Source organism: Varanus komodoensis, unplaced genomic scaffold (assembly GCF_004798865.1).
Source record: "Varanus komodoensis strain SLA01 unplaced genomic scaffold, ASM479886v1 scaffold53, whole genome shotgun sequence".
Lineage (NCBI taxonomy): Eukaryota > Metazoa > Chordata > Lepidosauria > Squamata > Varanidae > Varanus > Varanus komodoensis.
In genome coordinates, this window is record NW_025336126.1 from 4,657,630 (window position 1) to 4,676,825 (window position 19,196).

The 19,196-nt window shown below is 47.4% G+C and overlaps 1 protein-coding gene across 1 annotated transcript; it reads right to left on the minus strand.

Annotated features, from left to right (window-relative positions):
• Positions 1–410: 410 nt before the first annotated feature.
• CD37 (CD37 molecule) lies at positions 411–18,776 on the minus strand. The gene is made up of 9 exons (XM_044447790.1): positions 18,622–18,776; positions 14,232–14,306; positions 13,997–14,069; positions 13,620–13,744; positions 10,864–10,938; positions 8,482–8,586; positions 7,325–7,513; positions 5,647–5,730; positions 411–2,030 (listed from the first exon to the last, which is right to left on the minus strand). The coding sequence occupies exons 2-9, from the start codon at positions 14,295–14,297 to the stop codon at positions 1,953–1,955; spliced, it is 795 nt and encodes a 264-aa protein (XP_044303725.1). The 5' UTR covers positions 14,298–14,306; positions 18,622–18,776; the 3' UTR covers positions 411–1,952.
• Between the last annotated feature and the right edge of the window lie 420 nt (positions 18,777–19,196).

Consider the following 19,196-nt stretch of genomic DNA (forward strand, 5'->3'; position numbering starts at 1 on the left):
TTTCCATCCTCCTTACTCCGTCGTCCTGCTGTTGGCAAATATCCCATCAGCCAGCATGCCTGAAATTCAATCCCACACTAGATGGCTGACACAGCTCTTGCAGCAGCTGCTGTTCTTTCCAGGGGACTCTACAAGCTGCATACCAGGACCATGGAAACCATGGATGACCACCAAACCCGTAGTGAGGCGTAAAAGCACAGAATAGACGGTTGCTTCTTAGCAGTTTCTAAAAGCAAACCTACTGTGCCGAATTACCATGACAAGTTTCAGATGATACAAAAATTACCCCATGCAAGAAAATGTGGTTTGTTCTGTCATGCAAAGCTGCCCAGTGCCTTGTTTAGCCATTCTTTCTAGCAGTCCTCTTGTTTTTTCACACCTTCCAAGTGCAAAGAGCCAAAAAATGACCATTTATGGATTTAATTTATTTAATTACAAAATGGGAAAATACAAAACAAGCCAACCCCAAATCAAGCATTTTAAGAATAAAAAGTGGAGGAGAAAGGTGAAGTGTACCTTATTCTATTTCTCACCCTCTTCTCAACTTGTAAGGGAAAACAAGTCTATAAACACACTTTCAAATGCATATATACATAAATACACAAATGCTGTAGAAGAAAGAAGTAGGTATTGTCTGTCACTACACCTGTGGATGTAGCAGAGAATGCAAAGCCATGACCACTGACCCTCATCACACTCAGCCAATCAGGATCCTTTCACACAGTTATCTAGCCCCACATTGGGATAAAAGTGCCATGGCTCCATGCAAATACTGGAAGAACATAGATTTGTATCCACACATGCCTGGTGCAAGCAAGGCTTGCCTGCCTTCCAAGGCAGAAGCCCAGATGACCGGGAATTCAGGGAGTGACATGTCCCAGCAGCCAAGTTAAATAAGTTAGCCAGCTACAGGCCCTGTAATTCCTGCATGTGCAAAGTGTTTCGGAATGAAAGTCCATTTGAATTGCCGGAAGCAAGGTGCTTGGATGTACAGCTTGAGCTAGAACAAACTTTGCATCAAACGGGGGAAATGCAAACTTACTGCAGCATTTCCATCGTGTGCCAATTCAGTTGGATTGATTTAAGATAACTGCAACAGAGCAGGATAAACACCACTGAAGTGTGTTATAGCAGCGCTATGGAACAGACATCAATCCAGTTCTGGACACATTAGGAAAAGCTTTGCATACACCTCTCCCAGTGTCCAGAATGCCATTCTGAATCTGGGTAAACTGGGAAAAGTACATCCCAGGAGTCCCCCAGAGACGTGGTTTGCCAACCTGATTGTCACTGGCCTTGTTTCACTGCCAGAGTTCTTAACCAAGTGGTATATTGCCAAATTCACATTTGCATTTTAATTTGCTTTAACACCAATAAAGGGTAAGATAGGCCTTCATGCCAAAACAAGCCTATTAAGGAATGTATGGGGTTTTCAATAAACTGATTTTTTTAAATGCTTGGAAAAAACACATTGGTATCCAGGCTCTATGTAGTAATGAACCAGATCCTAGTAATATGTTGCTACCTGCCAAACAGCTTTTTCCTTAATGAAACAATCTCTTGCCTTTAATGTTAGGACCCAGACATTCAAAAAGAAAGGTAATAACGTAGGAGAGGGGTCTTATTTTGAGACTGTACTTGCCAAATGTTGTCATGTCCAAAGCTGTGGCTTTCCAAGGTGATCTAAGGGCTAAATAATCTGTTCAGCCATGTGAAGCAAAATGCCTCCACAGTACAATGATTTTCACGTCTTGCTGGTGCCTGCAGGTTTAGTTTCATTAACCATGATGAGGGCTGAACAAGGTAAGTTTAGATCAAAAACTTGCCAAGGAAACTTGCAGCCCTGCAGTCACATATTTTTAAACTCCTGAAGTGAAATGGTTGAGTTGCAAGGAATTATTTCCGATGCTGTCTCCCGAAAGGAGGGACTCGGAGAAACAGGGCTTCACCTCCTAAGAATAGCGGGCGAGTTTGTCATAGTTGGGCCCCATGGTCCTACACAGAAACATCGATAGTGTCATGAGGCAGAGCTGTGAAAAAAGGAAAAATCTTCGTTAAGACTGGCTGTCGCCATCCTGTGAAAGAGGTAGGCCTAGGGTTCATTAAGCAAGGCGGCAGAAAACAAAATCAAAGCCCTCCCCAGATTGGAACTGCATAGACTGGACCCTGGGGGTTGAAGTTAGTAAGGAAGAAAAAAAAGAAAGGGGGGGGGAGAGATAAAAATGTGTGTGTCACATGCACGCATTCATGTGCGTACTTTTAGAAAGAGGCCATCTCATCTCCTTGCTATGCTTGAATGGTCCTAAAGTTATTTTCCTTGGTTTTTCCTCTCCATGCAATGGGGATTGTTACTGGATCAGAAAGAGAGTGATCCAAAGGAGTGTTTCTGGATGGATTGAGCCCCCCAAACCCTCCCCAGTGAATTCCAGAATTAATTTGGCTCAGTTTCCCTTTTTAGTTACTGCTCTGGATCTCTGTGGCTGCCTCCCATCCCTGAAATAATCACTCCTCACTGTAAACTCCCTGTCAGGCTTTAGTCTTTTGGGTTCTTTATTGCCCTCTGCTGTGTGCGGTCTCCCTCGCTGTCTTGTGCACTTGCTGGCGCTCTAGCGCCCCCTGTCGACTGCTCCGATTAGTGCAACATCTGCGCTCAGTCGTCCTGTATCGTGTTTCTCCTCGCCCCTTGGGGGCACCAAAACTCTTTCTGCCAAACATCACACAGGATAGGTACATGCCATTTACCTGCAAGAAGGAAACCAGGACAGTGGGGGGAAAGATGCTGATACAGATAGGAGCAGCTATTGTGTTAATAATTGTGATTTTAAACTATTTGTTTTTATTTTGTTTTTAATCTGTTCTTTATCATTAGATACCTTGAGCAGCATTTTATTTAGCAGAAACGTGGAATATAAATAAAGTAAGCTAAATCCCCTGCCAAACAGTAAAACAGCCATTTGGTTTGGCCTGGAGTAAATTACCTTGCCAGTACTCCAGGTGGATGTCCCTTTGCAGCAGGTAGTGAAAAAAATTGAAAATACATTTAAGGGGATATGGAATGGGCTTGGGTGAGTTCCTAGGGATGGGGGACCTGCAGAACATGGCTAAGAGGGAACATGCGAAAGGCACCCTCTGACTTATGTCCCTTTGGGTAGCCAATCAAAATAAAACACCACATTAACAGCATCTACACATATGCAGGAATATGTGCAGTGAGGACCACACAGTGACTAAGGGACCAGCGCAATACATGTGAACTGGGTGTTCTGTATCTTTACCAAAGGTCAGGCACTGGGTTCCCTCCTCTCTAAAACAACAGAGAGTTCTTTGGCAAAAACACTGCATCTCCAGTGTCCATCCAGCAAGCTGTCAGCCAACAAGGAAGAGTCTCTGAGCAGACAGGAGCCGTTTGCTGAACCCAAGCTAAGGCTGTTTCCGAGAAGGCTCCTTTTCTTTAACCTGGCCCCACCCCTCCCGCTGTGCCCCCCTGGAGATGGGCAAGACTCCCAGGTCCACACAGGCCTTCCAGCTGGCCAGCCCTTCTCTCCTGATGCTGCGTCATGGGGTCAGGGATCGGGCCAGCAGTTCTGGCTCCTCTTCCATGCCCCCTCCCAGCACCTCCAAGCTCTGTCAGTTCCCAGAGTCTGCCCGGAGACAAGAGTCTCGAGATAAGTGCTTTCTCCTCGGCCATCTCTGTGCCCGCAGACCTCATTCCCCAAGCCTCACCATCCTCATCAAAAGAGCCGGTGCCACCCTGGCCCCAAACAGCACACCAAGAAGAACCGGCTCTTTCATTCCCAACACTGGGCATGTACAGATTTCACATCTCCCAACAAAAATGCTCTAAGAACTGAGAAAAGATGGTCCCATCAGCTGAGCTGCACTGGAGGCAGCAGTGAAGGCAGAACTCGGAAAGGAAGGGAGACCTGGGGCATCGTGCTGAGCGGAGGAGGAGGAGCTTTTAGGCCTCTCCTTTTTGGAGCCTGGAGCCACATCTTGAAGCAACACTGCACAGATTCCAGACCCCAAGCAAGTAACTGGGGAAGTCACTCCGTAGGCTCACCCCTCTTTCCTCCATATGTTGACTGGTGTGGTGCAAGCAATATGCGGCTTGCTCAGTCAAGACTCGTGCCCTGAATATATTAAAATCCATCCTTTGTTTGCATTTAATTAAATCAAGTGAAATCAATGGGGCTAAAGTTAGTCATGATTGTGTCCTACTTATTTGAACAGGAGGGTCTACTCTAAGTATGACTAGACAGGAAACCAAGCCTATGCCCACTGCAGAAAGAAGTTGCCTTCGGTGCAAGAGGCCACACACACACGCTCAACCCAGACAGCCAACGAGGAAAAATCTCTCAAGCCCCAAAATATGGACTCTTCATCCATGACCCCGGTCATTCGTGAGAGCTGTGTAGTCATGGGGGGACTGGAGGCAGGGCTATGGACCTACTTTGCAATCAGGATCCTTTGCGATGACAGCAATGTCCCGGGTCCATGCACACACACACACAACAAAAACAGGTGTCGTCCTGACAGATGCATGCACGAGCCGAATACCGCCCACACAAATGGTGGTGGCGGCGTCTTGGAAGTAACGTAGCCACACACAAACCAGGACAGAAATCAATGTAGTTCCTCTAGCAGGGAAACCAGAGCATTTTCTAGCAGTTTCTCATGCCAGAAAGCAAGAAACACCCATGCATGTACACAAATGCACCCATGCGCCACCTGCTGGGGAAGTAGAGGATCTCCTGGGAGCCACCACTGTGGAAGTCCCTGCCCTCTAGTGCGCAGATCAGTACCATGCACAGCAACTTCAGGAACTATAAAAAAGGTTTAGGATGGGAGAAACTGCACTCCCTCCCTTGCACACATTCACCCGAGGGAGATGTTTCAGCGATCCTCCAACAGGGCTTTGAGGCCAAGACCAGAGCTGTGCAACAGACACCACCTACGGTTCTGCTCAGTAGCACCATCTCATAGCACATTCTCTTCCTGCTCTGTTTCTGGCAGCAAAACATCAGGCCAGCCCTGGAAACAGGGACGATGCCAGGTAGGTGCCCAAAAGATCCTAGCTCAGGCCCGCAGGACCAAAACCGGAATATATTTGCCTATGCTCATTTGTTTACATTTTAAAACCTTGCCTGTGTCTTTTTAAAGACCTTTATCTTCTAAAGACGCTCCTATTTATTCAAAAAGTATAGAGAGGGTATTTGATTTCAGAAAAAAGGTCAGACAGAAAGATTCAGGGATGCGGGCAGCAGCAGGTGAAGCACCTGTGCTCTGAAAGCCAGTTAATCCGGGTTCCCATCCAGCAACCAAGATCATCAGGATCCCATACCTTTATTTCAGCAGGTGCCCCTGGGCAGGTGGCTTCCCACAGATTTGGGGTGCCAAATGAAGGAGCTGGATCTCAGGCCCTTGTTGCCACCCCTAAAACCACCTCTGGCTGGAAACCTGCAGTGCCTGAGATACTGGGGGCAGGCGATCGACAGGTAAATGTCTCCAACGGCTTTTGGCAGCTGCAGGCCTACCAGATCTGTCCCATTAATGTCAGCGGGTCTCCTGTCTAACACTGGAGGCAACCCAGGGGCCCTCCCTCCCTGCCGCCTTGTCCAACTGCGGCAGCTACTCGTGGCCTCTTACCTCCAGGAGAGCGATTCCAAGGCAGATGGCCACAATAGTGATGACGTTGTTGGCAAGCCAGGTCTTGACACTCTCTGCGCAGCCCTGTGATTGGACAGAAGTGTGTTATGAATGGAGGGGTGTTGAGACTCATGACTGGGGGATTTCTAGAAAATGTCCAATCAGGAAATCATCCTGTGCAAATACCTGTTGGAAAATTTTCACCTTTCAGTGAAACAGGAGTGGGGGGAAAGCAGATCTCCAGTTATTTTGGCCTCCACTTCCCAGAAACCCTTGCTGGCACACGCTGATCAATGATTGAGGATACTGGGAACAGAAGTCCAAATGTCTAGAAGTCTAGTCTCTATCCACCCCTGCCCCAGAGGGTGGTCTAATTTAGCATTAGTAAACAACAACATGAATTAAAAGGAAAAGTAACCTGCGTCAATTTTTTTGTTCCAACTCTTTACAAAGTATTTGACTTGAAATATTTGAGAAGGAAAATTCTGAATGTGCTGCCCATAGTTAGTTTCAGAGTCGTGCAAGGGAAAGTCAGTAGTGGAGGGAAAACAACACCTTTCTCTAACCCATTTGCTGTTTTATTTATCCCTATAATGCACCCACCTCCTTTAGTTGTCTCTTTCTTTTTTGAACTAAAAATAATAAAGTCCATGATTAGCAAGTGTATTACTTGACATTTAAAAGATTTAAGATCCAGGCTCATTGGATAAAATACATCAGCAAAAAGTTGCCATATGTTGATTTACATTTGTATATCAAAACGTTGAAATTATGAATTCCACAGGAGGCAAAGCCAGCCAATTAACTTCTCATCCATATCTTCTCATATAAATTATTTTGTCAATTAAGTTGAACTTTGCCTCAGATCAATTCAAAGCAACAGAACAATGCTTCCTTCTAAGCTTCATTCCCATCCAAAGAAAGATTCGGGGCAAGAGTATTGCAGCATATGGCAATGAGAAAGCTAATCCTTTGCTTCCTGCCCTCCAGAAAATTTATTTATTTATTTAGAAAATTTCTAGGCTGCCCCATTCGCCGAAGCCTCGGGGTGGCTTACAAATAAATAAATTAAAATACATAAATAACAATATAATATACACGTAACTGTATAAAATAAGTCGCCCTGGCTAAAAAACTTTAAAATAAAAATAACATTAACAATTAAAATGACGCTTGAATAAAAAGGTCTTTGCCTGGCGCCGAAAAACAAATAACGACGGCGCCAGGAGGACCTCTCTGGGGAGCGCATTCCATAGATTGCGCGCCACCGCAGAGAAGGCCCTCCTCCGAGTACCTACCCTCCTAATTTCTTTCACGGAGGGTTCCCGGAGAAGGGCCTCTCCCGCTGATCTCAGGAGGCGGGCGGGCATATATGGACATAAGCGCTCCTTCAGGTAGCCAGGACCCAAGCCGTTTAGGGCTTTATAAGTGATCACCAACACCTTGAATTGGTGTCGGTGATCCTGCATGATGTCCCCTGCATGATGAAAAAGCTATGCCAAGTACCTTTCTGGCTTTGAATGCCATGAAGGAACATTCAGGACTCTGGATCCCAAGCCCTAGGCAACAGGTTTTGGGCCAGGGCCTCCCGGATGCTCCTAATGACAAGGTTAGAATGCTCAGTGCAGCGTGTCTGTGAGCTCCCCTTTCGGCTCTAAGCAGGGCATAGACTACTCACATCTTTGTTGACTGGCCATTCTCCTGCAGCTCTGCAGAAGCCATTCTCAGAGCCCGCAGTCTGATTGGTCTCTGGATGGATGGCCTGAGAGATGTTACGGCAGGAGCAGGGATACAGCTTTTCGGAGGCATTGCGGACTGCCTGGTTGACATTCCAGTCCATGTAGGAGGACCATCCGCAGCACTGGAGCTAGAACAAAACAAGGTGCCGAGCTGAAGGCAACAAGGAGGACGAAAGGCTTGGGAGCCAGAGGAAGAGCTACCCTGCTGAAGATACACTGGCGTTGGGCTGCTCAGAGCTTGGATAGGAAACCCCGTAGGGATTCCTGTATCAGGCAAAGAGAATGTCCAGCACAAGGGTCAAACATGGGCCATCGTGGTTTCCCATCTGGCCTGCCAGCTTCCTCCCCAGGTCCTGCTACCTCTCCCAGCAAAGGGGAGCTCTGATACCTGATCAGTTTTTCCCTGCTGAGGAGAACAGCCAGGGCCTGGGAAAGACATTGAATGATTCAGTTCTGCTTCCTTCTGAGCCTTGCCCTGCTTACTTCTGAGTAATTAGTACCAAAAAAAAATCACTTTTGGCCCTGCCCACTTTTCCTTTCACCACACCCAGAGAAGGAATGCAGCTCCTGAGACTGTTCCTAGATTGGAATTCAGCCCTTGGACTACCCCACCCCACCCCACCTTTCATTCCTGAGTCACAACAATAGAGAAAGGCAGGACAGGAGGAGGAGGAGGAGGAGGAGGAGGAGGAGAAACAATTGTTGAACCTCTTTCAGCCTAAACGCCAAATTCCATTTTTGGAGAAAATTTGAGCAATGCATTCCAGCGGTGAGTAAAATGCAGTGCAAAATGTGCAAAAAGGGGGAGACCACCAAATTATCAGTGGCCAGGAAAATGGGAGCATTGAGGCCATTTGAGAAGCCCCTGAAGGCTGGATTAGGCCCCCAGGCATGCCAGATTTGGTCCATGGGTCCAAGATTCTGCTGTCCTGGTTTAAAGAGAGTCATCCATGAACAAGGCCACACTTGGTGGTGGTGGTGCTGTTGCCGTTCATTGTATTTTTGTACCACCCCACAGCCAACACCAAAGTTAGCAGGAGTTAACAATGTGGTCGAGGTACCTGGGATGAACGTCTCATCAATGCAAAGATCTTACCTGTTCTTGCAGAAAATCCCAGCTTTCTTCATGATCTGAGAGTGGACTCTTTCTCCCATAATTTTCAATTATGTCATTCGCGTAGTCAGTAACCACTGTGCTGAGCTGTGTAGGTAAAAGAAGGGTTACTGTCAGCCCTGCCAGGAGTAGCAAAGGCAGGAGGAATAAACCAACTTTGCGCCGCGTCCTCCTGGCCCGACATGACCAAAAATGCAGACAGACTGGCCAAAGACTATGAATGCTACTTGCACCCAGTCCATGTTTAGGCAATGGAAGCCACGGCCCCTGTAAGACAGGCTGTAAAGATCCAAGGTTTCCCTCCAGATCCAGTCATACTCAGAGCAGACCCACTGAAATCAATACGATGCAACGCAACCATGACGAACAACAGCTCCATGGAGTTCAACTGATCTACAGTATGACAAAATCAGGATCCAGCCCCAGGTACCAAGTTTCCACTGGTTCCTTAGAACAATCCCAAGCGCTGGGTGAAGATAGGATGTAGCTGTCTTCAGCGGTGAGCCTGCGCTGGATTTACTGTCATCCCACAGACTTCCCAACTGAACTTGGAAGAAACCGGTTCCCCCGTTTCCAGGAGCAGGGAACTGAACCCAGTGCCAGTTACCACCGTCACAACACTGTGCCTCTCCCTGCCTTCCCAGGAAGGAGGTGGATACTGCCCCATGCAGCCACCTTCCAACCGCTCCTCCTACCCCCGGGGTAATTTAAGACCAAGGGCGCAACCCTATACATGCTGAGACAGAAAAAGGTCCTCAGGCATCCAGTGTTCCCCAGCCAGCCAGCCAAGTGAGAACTGCAGTACTTTTTTCTGTTTGAACTTGCACTGGGTTGAGCCCTTAATTGTTATAATTGTTCACCCTTTAAAAGTGCAAATAAATAGTTCATTGCCTAAGCACGCTGGGTGCCTCAGAAAGGATTCTTTTTAAGCCAAAGGCCTGGCTGGAGCCTGGGCGAAATGCAGACAATCTGTTTTGGGAGCTGAACCTCAGGACCAAGGATGGGAGAAAAGTAGGTTTGGCTTCCAGCAGAGAAACCCCACAGAAAAGCCCAGATGTCCTGCCTGCCCACACTCCCCACTCTCAGCACCACTATTTTAGTTTAGTTTAATTCATTCTTTAAAGTCGCATTTGGTTTTTCAATTTATGTACTACCCAGCAGGCAGAAGCCTTTGGGACCCCTTACAATGATAACGAAATCAGCAGAATAAAATAATCAACCAAAACAAGAGATCCACAATGAAAATTTACAAATTAAAGGTGCAATCCTAAACAAGTTTCCATAGAAAAAAGTCCTACAACTCCCAGCATGCCATAGTGGAGAATTTTAATGTCTAAATTTGCATTTGCACCTTAAATATGGAGGCGGGGTGGGGGAGAGCCAGCAGTGAAGGTAATCATCAGGGCAACAGATTAAAGGCGAAATGGCTTCCAGAGGAGCAGGTTCTTAACCTGACAGCTCTGTGTGTGTGTGTGTGTGTGTGTGTGTGTGTGTTCCCCATCTGGGGCATACCCTTCTTGGGGAGATCCACCTGGCATCTTTTATTTTTAAAAGATAAAAGATCTTTTATTTTTATAAAAGATGCCAGGTGGATCTCCCCAAGAAGGGTATGCCCCAGATGGGGGAAGTCTCTGCTAGAAAGGGACTACTCAGAAAAGAAAACAGAGATCGCTGGGGCAGAACAAACTTTCCTTCTTCAAGAATCCTGGTCATTCTTTGACTTAGGCAGACAGGTGGGGCTGGGCCTACATATGCAAAAGAAGGAGGTAGTAAAACTGTGCACCTGGTGGTACAGAATCACAACAAAGAAAAGAAAAAAGAATTCCCCTTTGTCAAACGAAACTCTCTAAGTGAAAAAATAGCATACAGGAAGCGCGATGGCTTAGAATCATTCTCCTTAAAGTGTAAGTCAGTTCTTGACTTTCAGGCAAGCTGGTGGCTCTGCCATTGCTGGGGCAGTGCATCCAACGTTACCCCACAGCTATCCATAGGGTGAGGGAGAAAACAGGTTCAGTACCATGGACAGCTCCGGGTGAATTCTGGAGTGGATACACAGCCCCAGTGACACTGGCCAGGTGAAAACATCTCCTATTGTCTTCAGGTGGAAGGGAAGGGGGTGGAAGGGAGCAGAACAGGTCATACCCTGCCTGCACATGGAGCCTACAGGACTGAGTGTGTAAGCCTGACCAGAAACTAGGAACGGAGGATGTAAAAACAAGGTGGGGTGAGGGGGAGAGGGGACCACACTTGTCTATTTGGTGAGGGTGGAGAGAAGATCCTTGGGACAGCACCACTGTGAGCCTCCCATGAGCCCAACAGAAACCGGCTGCCGGCCTTCCCCCTGAATTTGGTGACAGCACTCACCGTTTTCTGCTGAGTATATATGAGGATCCCGATGGTGATTTGAGCAAGAAAGAGAAGCAACAGGAAGGCAAAGTACTGTTGGCAAAGAAAACGGGAGAGGTCAGTAAAACTCAGCCAGGACCAGGGTTCTGCCTTTTTTTTTTTAACAGGCAAACCAGGCAATTTTTCCCCCATTTTCACTAATATCCTTCCTAAAAAGGCTTCCAAGGAGAATTGAGAACAGCATTACAAAAGCTGTAAGTCCTAGTCTGCAGGTGACACAATGACATAATACCTGTTTTGCAAGGGGTGCACTCAAATTTCAGGATAGGTCACCTCTCCTTGCTTTTGGGGGGGGCATCAAAGGAGCAAGAGCTCACCCCAAATCCCTCTCATGACATCACGCAGCCATACCATACCCACTTCCTCTTTTATTTCCTCTGTGCAAAGGGGCCTTCTATTGATGCTTTTAGGAACTAGATTTTGCAAGAGCTGGCCAAGTCCCTTTCTCCAAGGGACATGGCAAGAGCTTGCAGAGGGAAGTCAGTTGACACAAGCAATGAATCAGATATGCTTAGTCTAACGACATGAAGTACAATATATACATTGTAATGAACAGTACAGCAAGATCTGGAATAAGACCATTTAAAATGGCTCAGACTAGTGAGCCAGTTTTCATCTCTCTGGAAATCTCCTGCAGGCTGAAATGTTAAGGCAAACCTCCTCTCCTCCCCATCACAAAGCAAAACAAAACAGAGCAGGAGGACAGCAGATAAAGCTATTTATTCAGTAGACCTTGGTGCAACTGAAGTTGCAACCCTTTGAACACTGGAATGAACCCCATTTAACACACTGGGACTTATTTCCGAGTATACATGCATGGCTTTGGGCTGGTAGGATTCTTAACATTATCTGCATTCCAGTTTGTAGCTGCAATTTTACACTTACAGTAACCGCCTTTGAATTTAATGGCCTATCTCCTAGGACATTACAGACTGCAGGTATGGTTAGATGGAGTTGTTTTTCAAAGCACTTCCGCTACAAAATCTTCTTGGAAATGAAAATAAAGGCAGGGGGGAGCAGATAAGGAGAATGGCTGTAGCTTATTACAATCTTAACAGTGAGATCCCAAGGTATTTACTCAGAAGTTACCTGTTGAATGAAATTGTCCAGGTTTCTACAAACGGCTGACTTTGGGGCTTCTTCACCCTGATCACCTCCTCCAACTCTCCCCCCACCCCCCATTTTTCACTTAGCACCCATTTTAAGGAAGCATTTAAGAGAACTTAAAAGGTTTTTCACTACTTCGTGATTGTTCAGTTGATCCTAAGAAACAATTGCCCTGCTTTTGTTTCAGGACACAGCTTAGTGTAATTTTTGTGTGTAATTTTTATGTGTATTGTGTGTGTATAATAGAAATAAATGAAGACATATCCTAAATAAGGGTGTATCTTCTAGGACAGTATTATTGCAAATTGCAGATATGGGCAAGCACGCTTGTTGCATGAAAAACTTCCGGGAAAACTACCCTGTTCCGTGGCTTCTCTTTCCTTCTTTTCCATGTGTTGTGCTCCAAAGCAGTGCTTGTGAGGAACAAAGGGGGATCTGAACCTTGCCTGGAGGGATGGCTTGCTTGGACTGGGAGTACCACCGGTCATTACTGGCTGTGCCACTGGAACTGATGGTTTGGGGGGGGCTGTGCAGCAATTTTACAAATGCTGCCTGTGTCGTGAACAAGCATCTAGCACTGCCAGGGGGAGGGGGCATCCCCATCACTGTGAGGTCACACCGGCTCTCCCCATGCATGGATTATTTTTTATTATTATTATGATTACATTTTATACTGCCCATAGCCAAAGCTCTCTAGGCAGTTGACAGCAATAATCATAGAATCATACACTCAAGTCACCCATCCCATTTCTGCCCAGGCCTGACCCTGCTTAGCTTCCAAGATTAGGCAGGATCAGGCACTTCAGGCTACATGATGGAAGGGGGGAGTCCTCACTGGCACCGCATTACTGGGTGGGGGAGGCTTTGATGGCTTCCAGGGACACTGGCAGGGAGCCTGCTGTTTTTATGGGCCATATCCTCTCACAGTCCCCACCCTGGACCAATTGGTAAATGTTTGTTTGTTCGTTTGAGGTTTTTCCACGCCGTCCAATACCAGGGTCTCTGGACAGCTTAGAGTGGTGACATGTGGTCTTTGGGCCACGTGCAGCTTCCTTCTCATGAGCTCCTGTCTCCTCCACTGCCGTTGAACTTGTCACCTCCTGGGAGCACCCTTTGCTTCCCACGCATCTCCACGCACCTTTTCTAGCAAAAATGCTGTTTGCTTGCTTGCTTGCTTGCTTTTGGCTTCCACTGCACTGCAGAATTTCATTAGTGAAAATGGTGGCGGCAAGGAGCAGAGAGAGGCCCCGGTGGGGCAATACAACCCGCATGCTGTCTAGGATTGCCTTTCCCCACCGGAAAGGGAGTCCAACCACACCAACAATGCAATCTTTTTGCTTTGCTGCTTATTGGGACTTTTCCAGCTCTGCAAGATCTTTTTTGAGATGGGACAACCAGAAGGGTACATGCACCACAGATTGATAGAGTATAATTGTCAATCCCTTTTCTAATAATACATGGGATGGAATTTGCTTTTTTCACTGACCCCCCCCCCACTCTTAATTTCCCTTCTCACAGGCCCTGCTTCCACCGAAACCATTTGCCACCATTCCCCACTCCAACCCTCACTTTGCTTCTTCTAGAGAACTTCAGAAGAGACAACTTACAAATCCAAGCATACACTTGACTTCCTTGAGGGAACCCAGGCATCCCAGGAATCCCATCAGCATTGTGAGGATACCAACTCCACAGAAAATATAGGACCAGACCTTTAGGGCATAATACGATGACCCTGTGGGAAGGAGAAACAGGTAAGTCACTCCAGAGTCCAGTTTGACAGAGAACTCAAGAGAGCAAGGATGCTGTGGAGAAGATTTCAAGAGTCCACTTCTCCAGGAACCTGATTTTCCTGTTCTTTTTCATACAAAGGATTTCGGGGGAAGCAATCCTGGCTTAACAGCCACTTGGCACAGAAGGCCATCAGTCATCCAGAAAAGGGAAGGGAAGAGGAAAGAGCATGGAATTGGGAACTCCCCCGACTTACCAAGGACTGAAGCAAAACTATTTCGGTCAAAAAGTATCCATAAGCCAAAACTGAAGAGAAGACTGCCAAGGATCTGGAGAAAAGAGGTGTGGAGGAGAGAAGAGAATAAAAACGGGGGTTATATGTCTACATTAGCAAATGCTACTCTGCTCTTTCTTTAACTGTTTCCCACCCACTGCCAAGTGGGCCAATTCAGCTGGGCTGGCCTAAACTCTGCCTGCACCCTGCTACTTACAAAGAAGAGGAGGTTGAAAATGAAGAGGAAATACTTCGTGACACTCAGGCATCCTTTCCGGGACATGGTTCCTTCCTGAGGGTAGGAAAAAGAGAGACAAAATACCAGTTCAGCGTGGTGTAGCTTGGCTCCATTCCCCTCTCAGACTCATTCCACAGCCATGCATGTTATCTTGACCCCATCCCTTGAGGGATTTTTTGTAAAAAGGCCTTCTACAAATACAAAGCCTAGACTTCTATTGTAACCCAGGAACCTGCAGGGCCAGGTCACAATAGCTGCCCAGTTGGTTGCTAGGGAAGCAGTGGCTTCCATCTTCTGTTCCAGAACTTGCAGGTTGAGGAGAAGAAACAGCAAGAAATGAACAAGGAGGGTTTGTTTCCCATCTTCCTTTCTCTGGCTGCTCAAGAGCTCCTATCCAAGGAGCTGATAACAGCAACAACAACAGCTGGTTCCGAGTGATAACAGGCCCCCACCCATCCTTTCAGGCCTTCTCTTGGGATGTCAGCACCTAAACTGGCTATTGCTTCTGTGCCTACAAAAGCAGCTCAACATGCAAAGCTAGTAGGCCATAATGTGAAATTGTTAAACATGGCAATGAAGAATGTAGAGCCGGATTTGCTACTTTGCCTCTTCCTCCTCAATCCCCGTCCCCTTTGTGTCATGCCTCGCGGATTTTAAGCCAGCAGACAAGGATTGTCCTTTGGAAGGTTTGGCTGAAGAACAGGATAAAAATGCAGTCTCTGAATGAACGAAGTGCATTTCCATGCTGTGGGAAGCCTCGTCTGCACATCGCTGCACGATGCATGAAGATACCTCAAGCTGTTGCGCTTGGTTTCTGGTCAGTCAGTGAGCCCACTCCACACACACACACACACACACACACAGGACTGGCATCAAGGGTAGGCACACCTGGGCGTCTGTCAAAGGGCCACATCCTTGCAGGGGCCACCACCAAGCTGGACTCGCTTTTCCTTGCCATCACTGCCCGCTGCCTGTACACCTGCCTTCCATCCTGGCCCAGACAACAGTGGTGGTGGGAAGGAAGAGCTCTCCTCTCCCTGGGAAGCATGGAAGGAGTAGCAGGGATGAGAAGGTGGATGAGAAGGAACTGCGGCGGGTGGAACCGCTACGGAGCCCATTTAGCAGACACACGCACTCAGACACACACTCCAAAATCATGTTCCTTAACCTGGCTGCATGAGCCAAGGTCTGGAAGCTGCAATGCCTGTTGTTTCCAAGCCTCTACAGTTCCAGTTAAAACGCCAGACCAATGGAGTCCAATAGGAGCAAGCTGTCTGAGGATGAAATTTAAAAAAATCTTGGCCAACAGCAAGCTGGAGTTAGTCCAAGGACAGTTCTGCTTTCAGGGTGCTTCCAGTAAAGGCTTTTTATCAGGTTGTTCTTTCATTCATTCTCTCACAACTTCCCCCTCACCTCCAATTTCTTCCTTTTTTTCCTTTACCACATAAAACCCATAAAAACACAAGGAGGGGGACCCGATGGAATATCCACACAGTTGTTCTAAATTTCTATGTAGTATAGATTCTATATTGTTTTTATCATGCCGTCTGTGGGGTTTTAATTTTTGTGAACAGCCCAAAGAGCTCTGCCTACTGGGAGGCACAGAAGGCAAAGGAATGAATGGATGTCTTTTGAAAGGCAGGAACCAGGAACATCCCAGCAAGGCACTGCTTAATTTCCAAAGTAAGGCATTCCATGGGTTTGACACTATCCACACAGACCTAAGAAGCTACCTCTCAACAATGGTGGCAACGGGGACACTCCACATCCGGCACTGCTGTCTCCCAAACTCATCCCCCAAATGTGGAGCTCTATGGATGCACCATTCAGGTATGATCAAGGCATGAGCAGATTGGGTAGAAGCCAACAGATACCAAAGTGCCATATTTACATAAAAACTGCAAAGGGGAAGGGAGGCCTCTCTGGAGGAACTGAGCAATGTCAGTAGCCACAGGTGGGAAACCACAGGGGCAAGGCAGCAGGGCAGAACGGAGTATTCGGCAAATGGGCTGTAATTGTGGCTGTAATCTGGGACAGCAGCTCTCCGCGCTGCAACATTTTGTTGCAAGTCCCATTTATGCCGCTGCTGCATATGCTGGGGAGAAACAACATGTGATTGTAAGCTGCCCCGGGATGCCATGCATAAGGGGCGGCATGCAAAAGTTTTAAATAAATAAATAAACAGCAGGAGAGGGTGCTCTCTTGTGTGAGAGGTTCCCAATGGCCTTTGTGTGTGTGTGTGTGTGGGATGGGGGGGTGGGGGTGAGGTCCCGGTGGACAGAAGTTATATCTCTATTTGTTCAGCGTGCTGACTCCCAAATACTGGGAGCTGGAGTCCAAAACATCTGAAGATTTACTTTCTGTCTACCTTGCTGTAGAAAATAGAGTGTTGAGACAGGTTTGCTTTCCCAAACCTGGTGCAATCCAGGTGTGGTGGCCTACAGCTCCCATCATCCACTCTCAGGTTGGGAAAGGGAAGACTTTTCTTGATAGATTTTTGGCCGGATCTAACACAGGTTTTTCATGTTCATGTTCCTGTAGCTGGATAAGCCACTGCTACTGGTGATGGAAGAAAATACACTCTAGGTCAGGGGTCTCAAACTCGCGGCCCGCGGGCCAATTGCGGCCCGTGGGACGATATTTCGTGGCCCCCACTTGATATCAAAGTTCAGTGATAGTGCGGCCCACGTGTTTTTCTCACACGCACCTGCGTGAGTCGTTAGCCTGGGCGCAATGTTCCCTCTAAGCCGCACGCCGGGACGGGCAGGGCACGGGGAAGGGGCCCTGCGGCTTTCAAAGCGCCGGCGGCACCTGGGCCGGCCTCCGGGAGCCACGCGGGATGAGCGGCCCACCACCACCGCAGTGGTGGAATACTTGATGCGGCCCAGCCTCACCCAGACTCTACTTCCAGCAGCCTCCAGGTAAGTTGAGTTTGAGACCCCTGCTCTAGGCCAAAGGCACTCTCGTTTTATGTCAGGTATTTATGACACCGGAAAGAGGCTTCAGCACCAAGCCCTGCTGTTAAGACAGCTTATACTGTCTAATGTGGTGAAGCAAAGGGGAAGTGGCAAGGGCACTTTTTTTGGCACAAACATTTTTGCATAATTCAACATGCACTTTCTAATGTAAAAATTCAGCTGTACTTATATCCTGATTCAACCATATAATTCTTTAGTGATTTTGCTCACTCACACTCTATTTCAGGCAAGAAGTTTCAAGTACGCTCATCATTACGCATACAAAAACATGTGCAATCGGTACCACTTATGTAACCCCCCCCCCATGACACATTTAAACTCATGAGAACTTCTGAGGTTGCACAAGAGCTTCTCAGATTGTGTGCGCAAGCATGCTCTGGTACATGCATATTCACAATGATACTTGGCCTCTTGCACCAAGAAGGCAAGCCAACTTTCAGTTACAAGGGTGTCTCACGGGACACGGTAATTGCTTTGTCACAAGTGCAGTTTGACAAGGACCCATTTGTGTTGGACTGACTGAACCATGAACAAAATCTCTCTGTCTCTCACACACACACCAACAGAGACAGGATCCAAATAAGAGGACAGGAAAAGTCCTGCTGGATCAGCCCCAGGGTCCATCCAGTGCAGCATTCTGTCCACACGGTGGCCGAGCAGATGCCCAACAGCAAATCCAAGCAGGACACGAATACAGCAGCACCTTCCCATCCCTGTACCCCATCCTCCCAATTCCTGGTGCTCGCATACTGGCATCCAAGGGGACAGATGTCCCTCAGCTCCTTTCCCACAGCATATTTTACAAAGCCAGCACGCCACTCCGAACACCGCAGGCTCTCCTTCATGTCACCCCACCTAAACCCTCTCAGGTCAAGAGAGTGCAACCTTGCAACAAACCCCTCTGAGCTAGCACCCCACGTCGAAGCCCGGTCGGCAGAGCCCCCTCTCTTCTCAGCCAATCCAACATGGCCGTCTCTAAGCTCAACACCCCACAGTCCCCTCTCAGCTACCTGCCCCATAAGCACCCCCCGCACGCAGGCAGGCAGAGTTCTCATACTTGGACGACTCTTCATTTAGAAACTTTCCGAGCAGTGATCACGGATATCAAAAAAAGATTAAGAACAGATTAAGTATAGCAAACATTCAGCGAACTCTACCCACTAATTCTATGTCCCATAGATTCATTTCAGCACAAGCACGCTCTTTTAATCAACAGGGGGATACTTGGGGTCGTGTACTTGGGGTGAAAGCCAACACTTCCCGCCCTACATCTCCAACTCCCTTCCCCAAATATGTCATGCAAATATCCCATTCATTCTCAGACCCCTCCGCTTACCCTCCAACCCGCTTCCCTAACACTTCTCGATGTTCATCAGCGGGGAATGGCTTACCCTGCTTTTCAACAGACGACTCTTCTCTTGCTGCTTCGTTTACCACAGCGCAACAGGCACGTACCACCCTCCGATTCTTTTGACTCACGCGAACTTTCCAAACTTCACCCATCCACCCGAAGCCTCCCCAGTCTCTTCTTTTGTTTCTCATTGGCTGCCCATGGGAGGGGAAAGAAATGTAGGCGGAGTTATGTATTAAAAATTAATATATTCCAGAGTTCCACCCACAGGCCTTGTAGTTTCCAGCCAACCTCCCCCAGGAGGTTGAGAGCGTTTATATGGGTTTTTTTTTTTTTTTAAGGTAGAACGGTTTCTTAAGGTGGTTTTGGAGTTTTCCTGACGCGCGTTTCCTGCGCTCTTCACACCCAGAAACTTAATGAAATAATCGGGCTCCTGTAAATTCACAGGAATTTTGCAAGCATACCATGGTAACATCCCAGAACTGTGGATCTCCACTGTAATAAACAAACAAACAAACAAACAAATCTCTTTTCTAGCCCAAAAAACCAGCGCCATAAAGATCAAACATTCTGAGGCACCCAAACCAAGCAACTGCATATTCAAGGAGCCATTCC

Excerpts from the sequence above, each read along its gene's own strand:
- CD37 (XM_044447790.1), bottom strand. The coding sequence starts at position 14,297 with ATGTCCCGGAAAGGATGCCTGAGTGTCACGAAGTATTTCCTCTTCATT. Across the intron at positions 7,514-8,481 it reads GGGATTTTCTGCAAGAACAG|CTCCAGTGCTGCGGATGGTC; the intron begins GTAAGATCTTTG and ends GTTTTGTTCTAG. Across the intron at positions 5,731-7,324 it reads AATGGCCAGTCAACAAAGAT|GGCTGCGCAGAGAGTGTCAA; the intron begins GTGAGTAGTCTA and ends GTCCAATCACAG.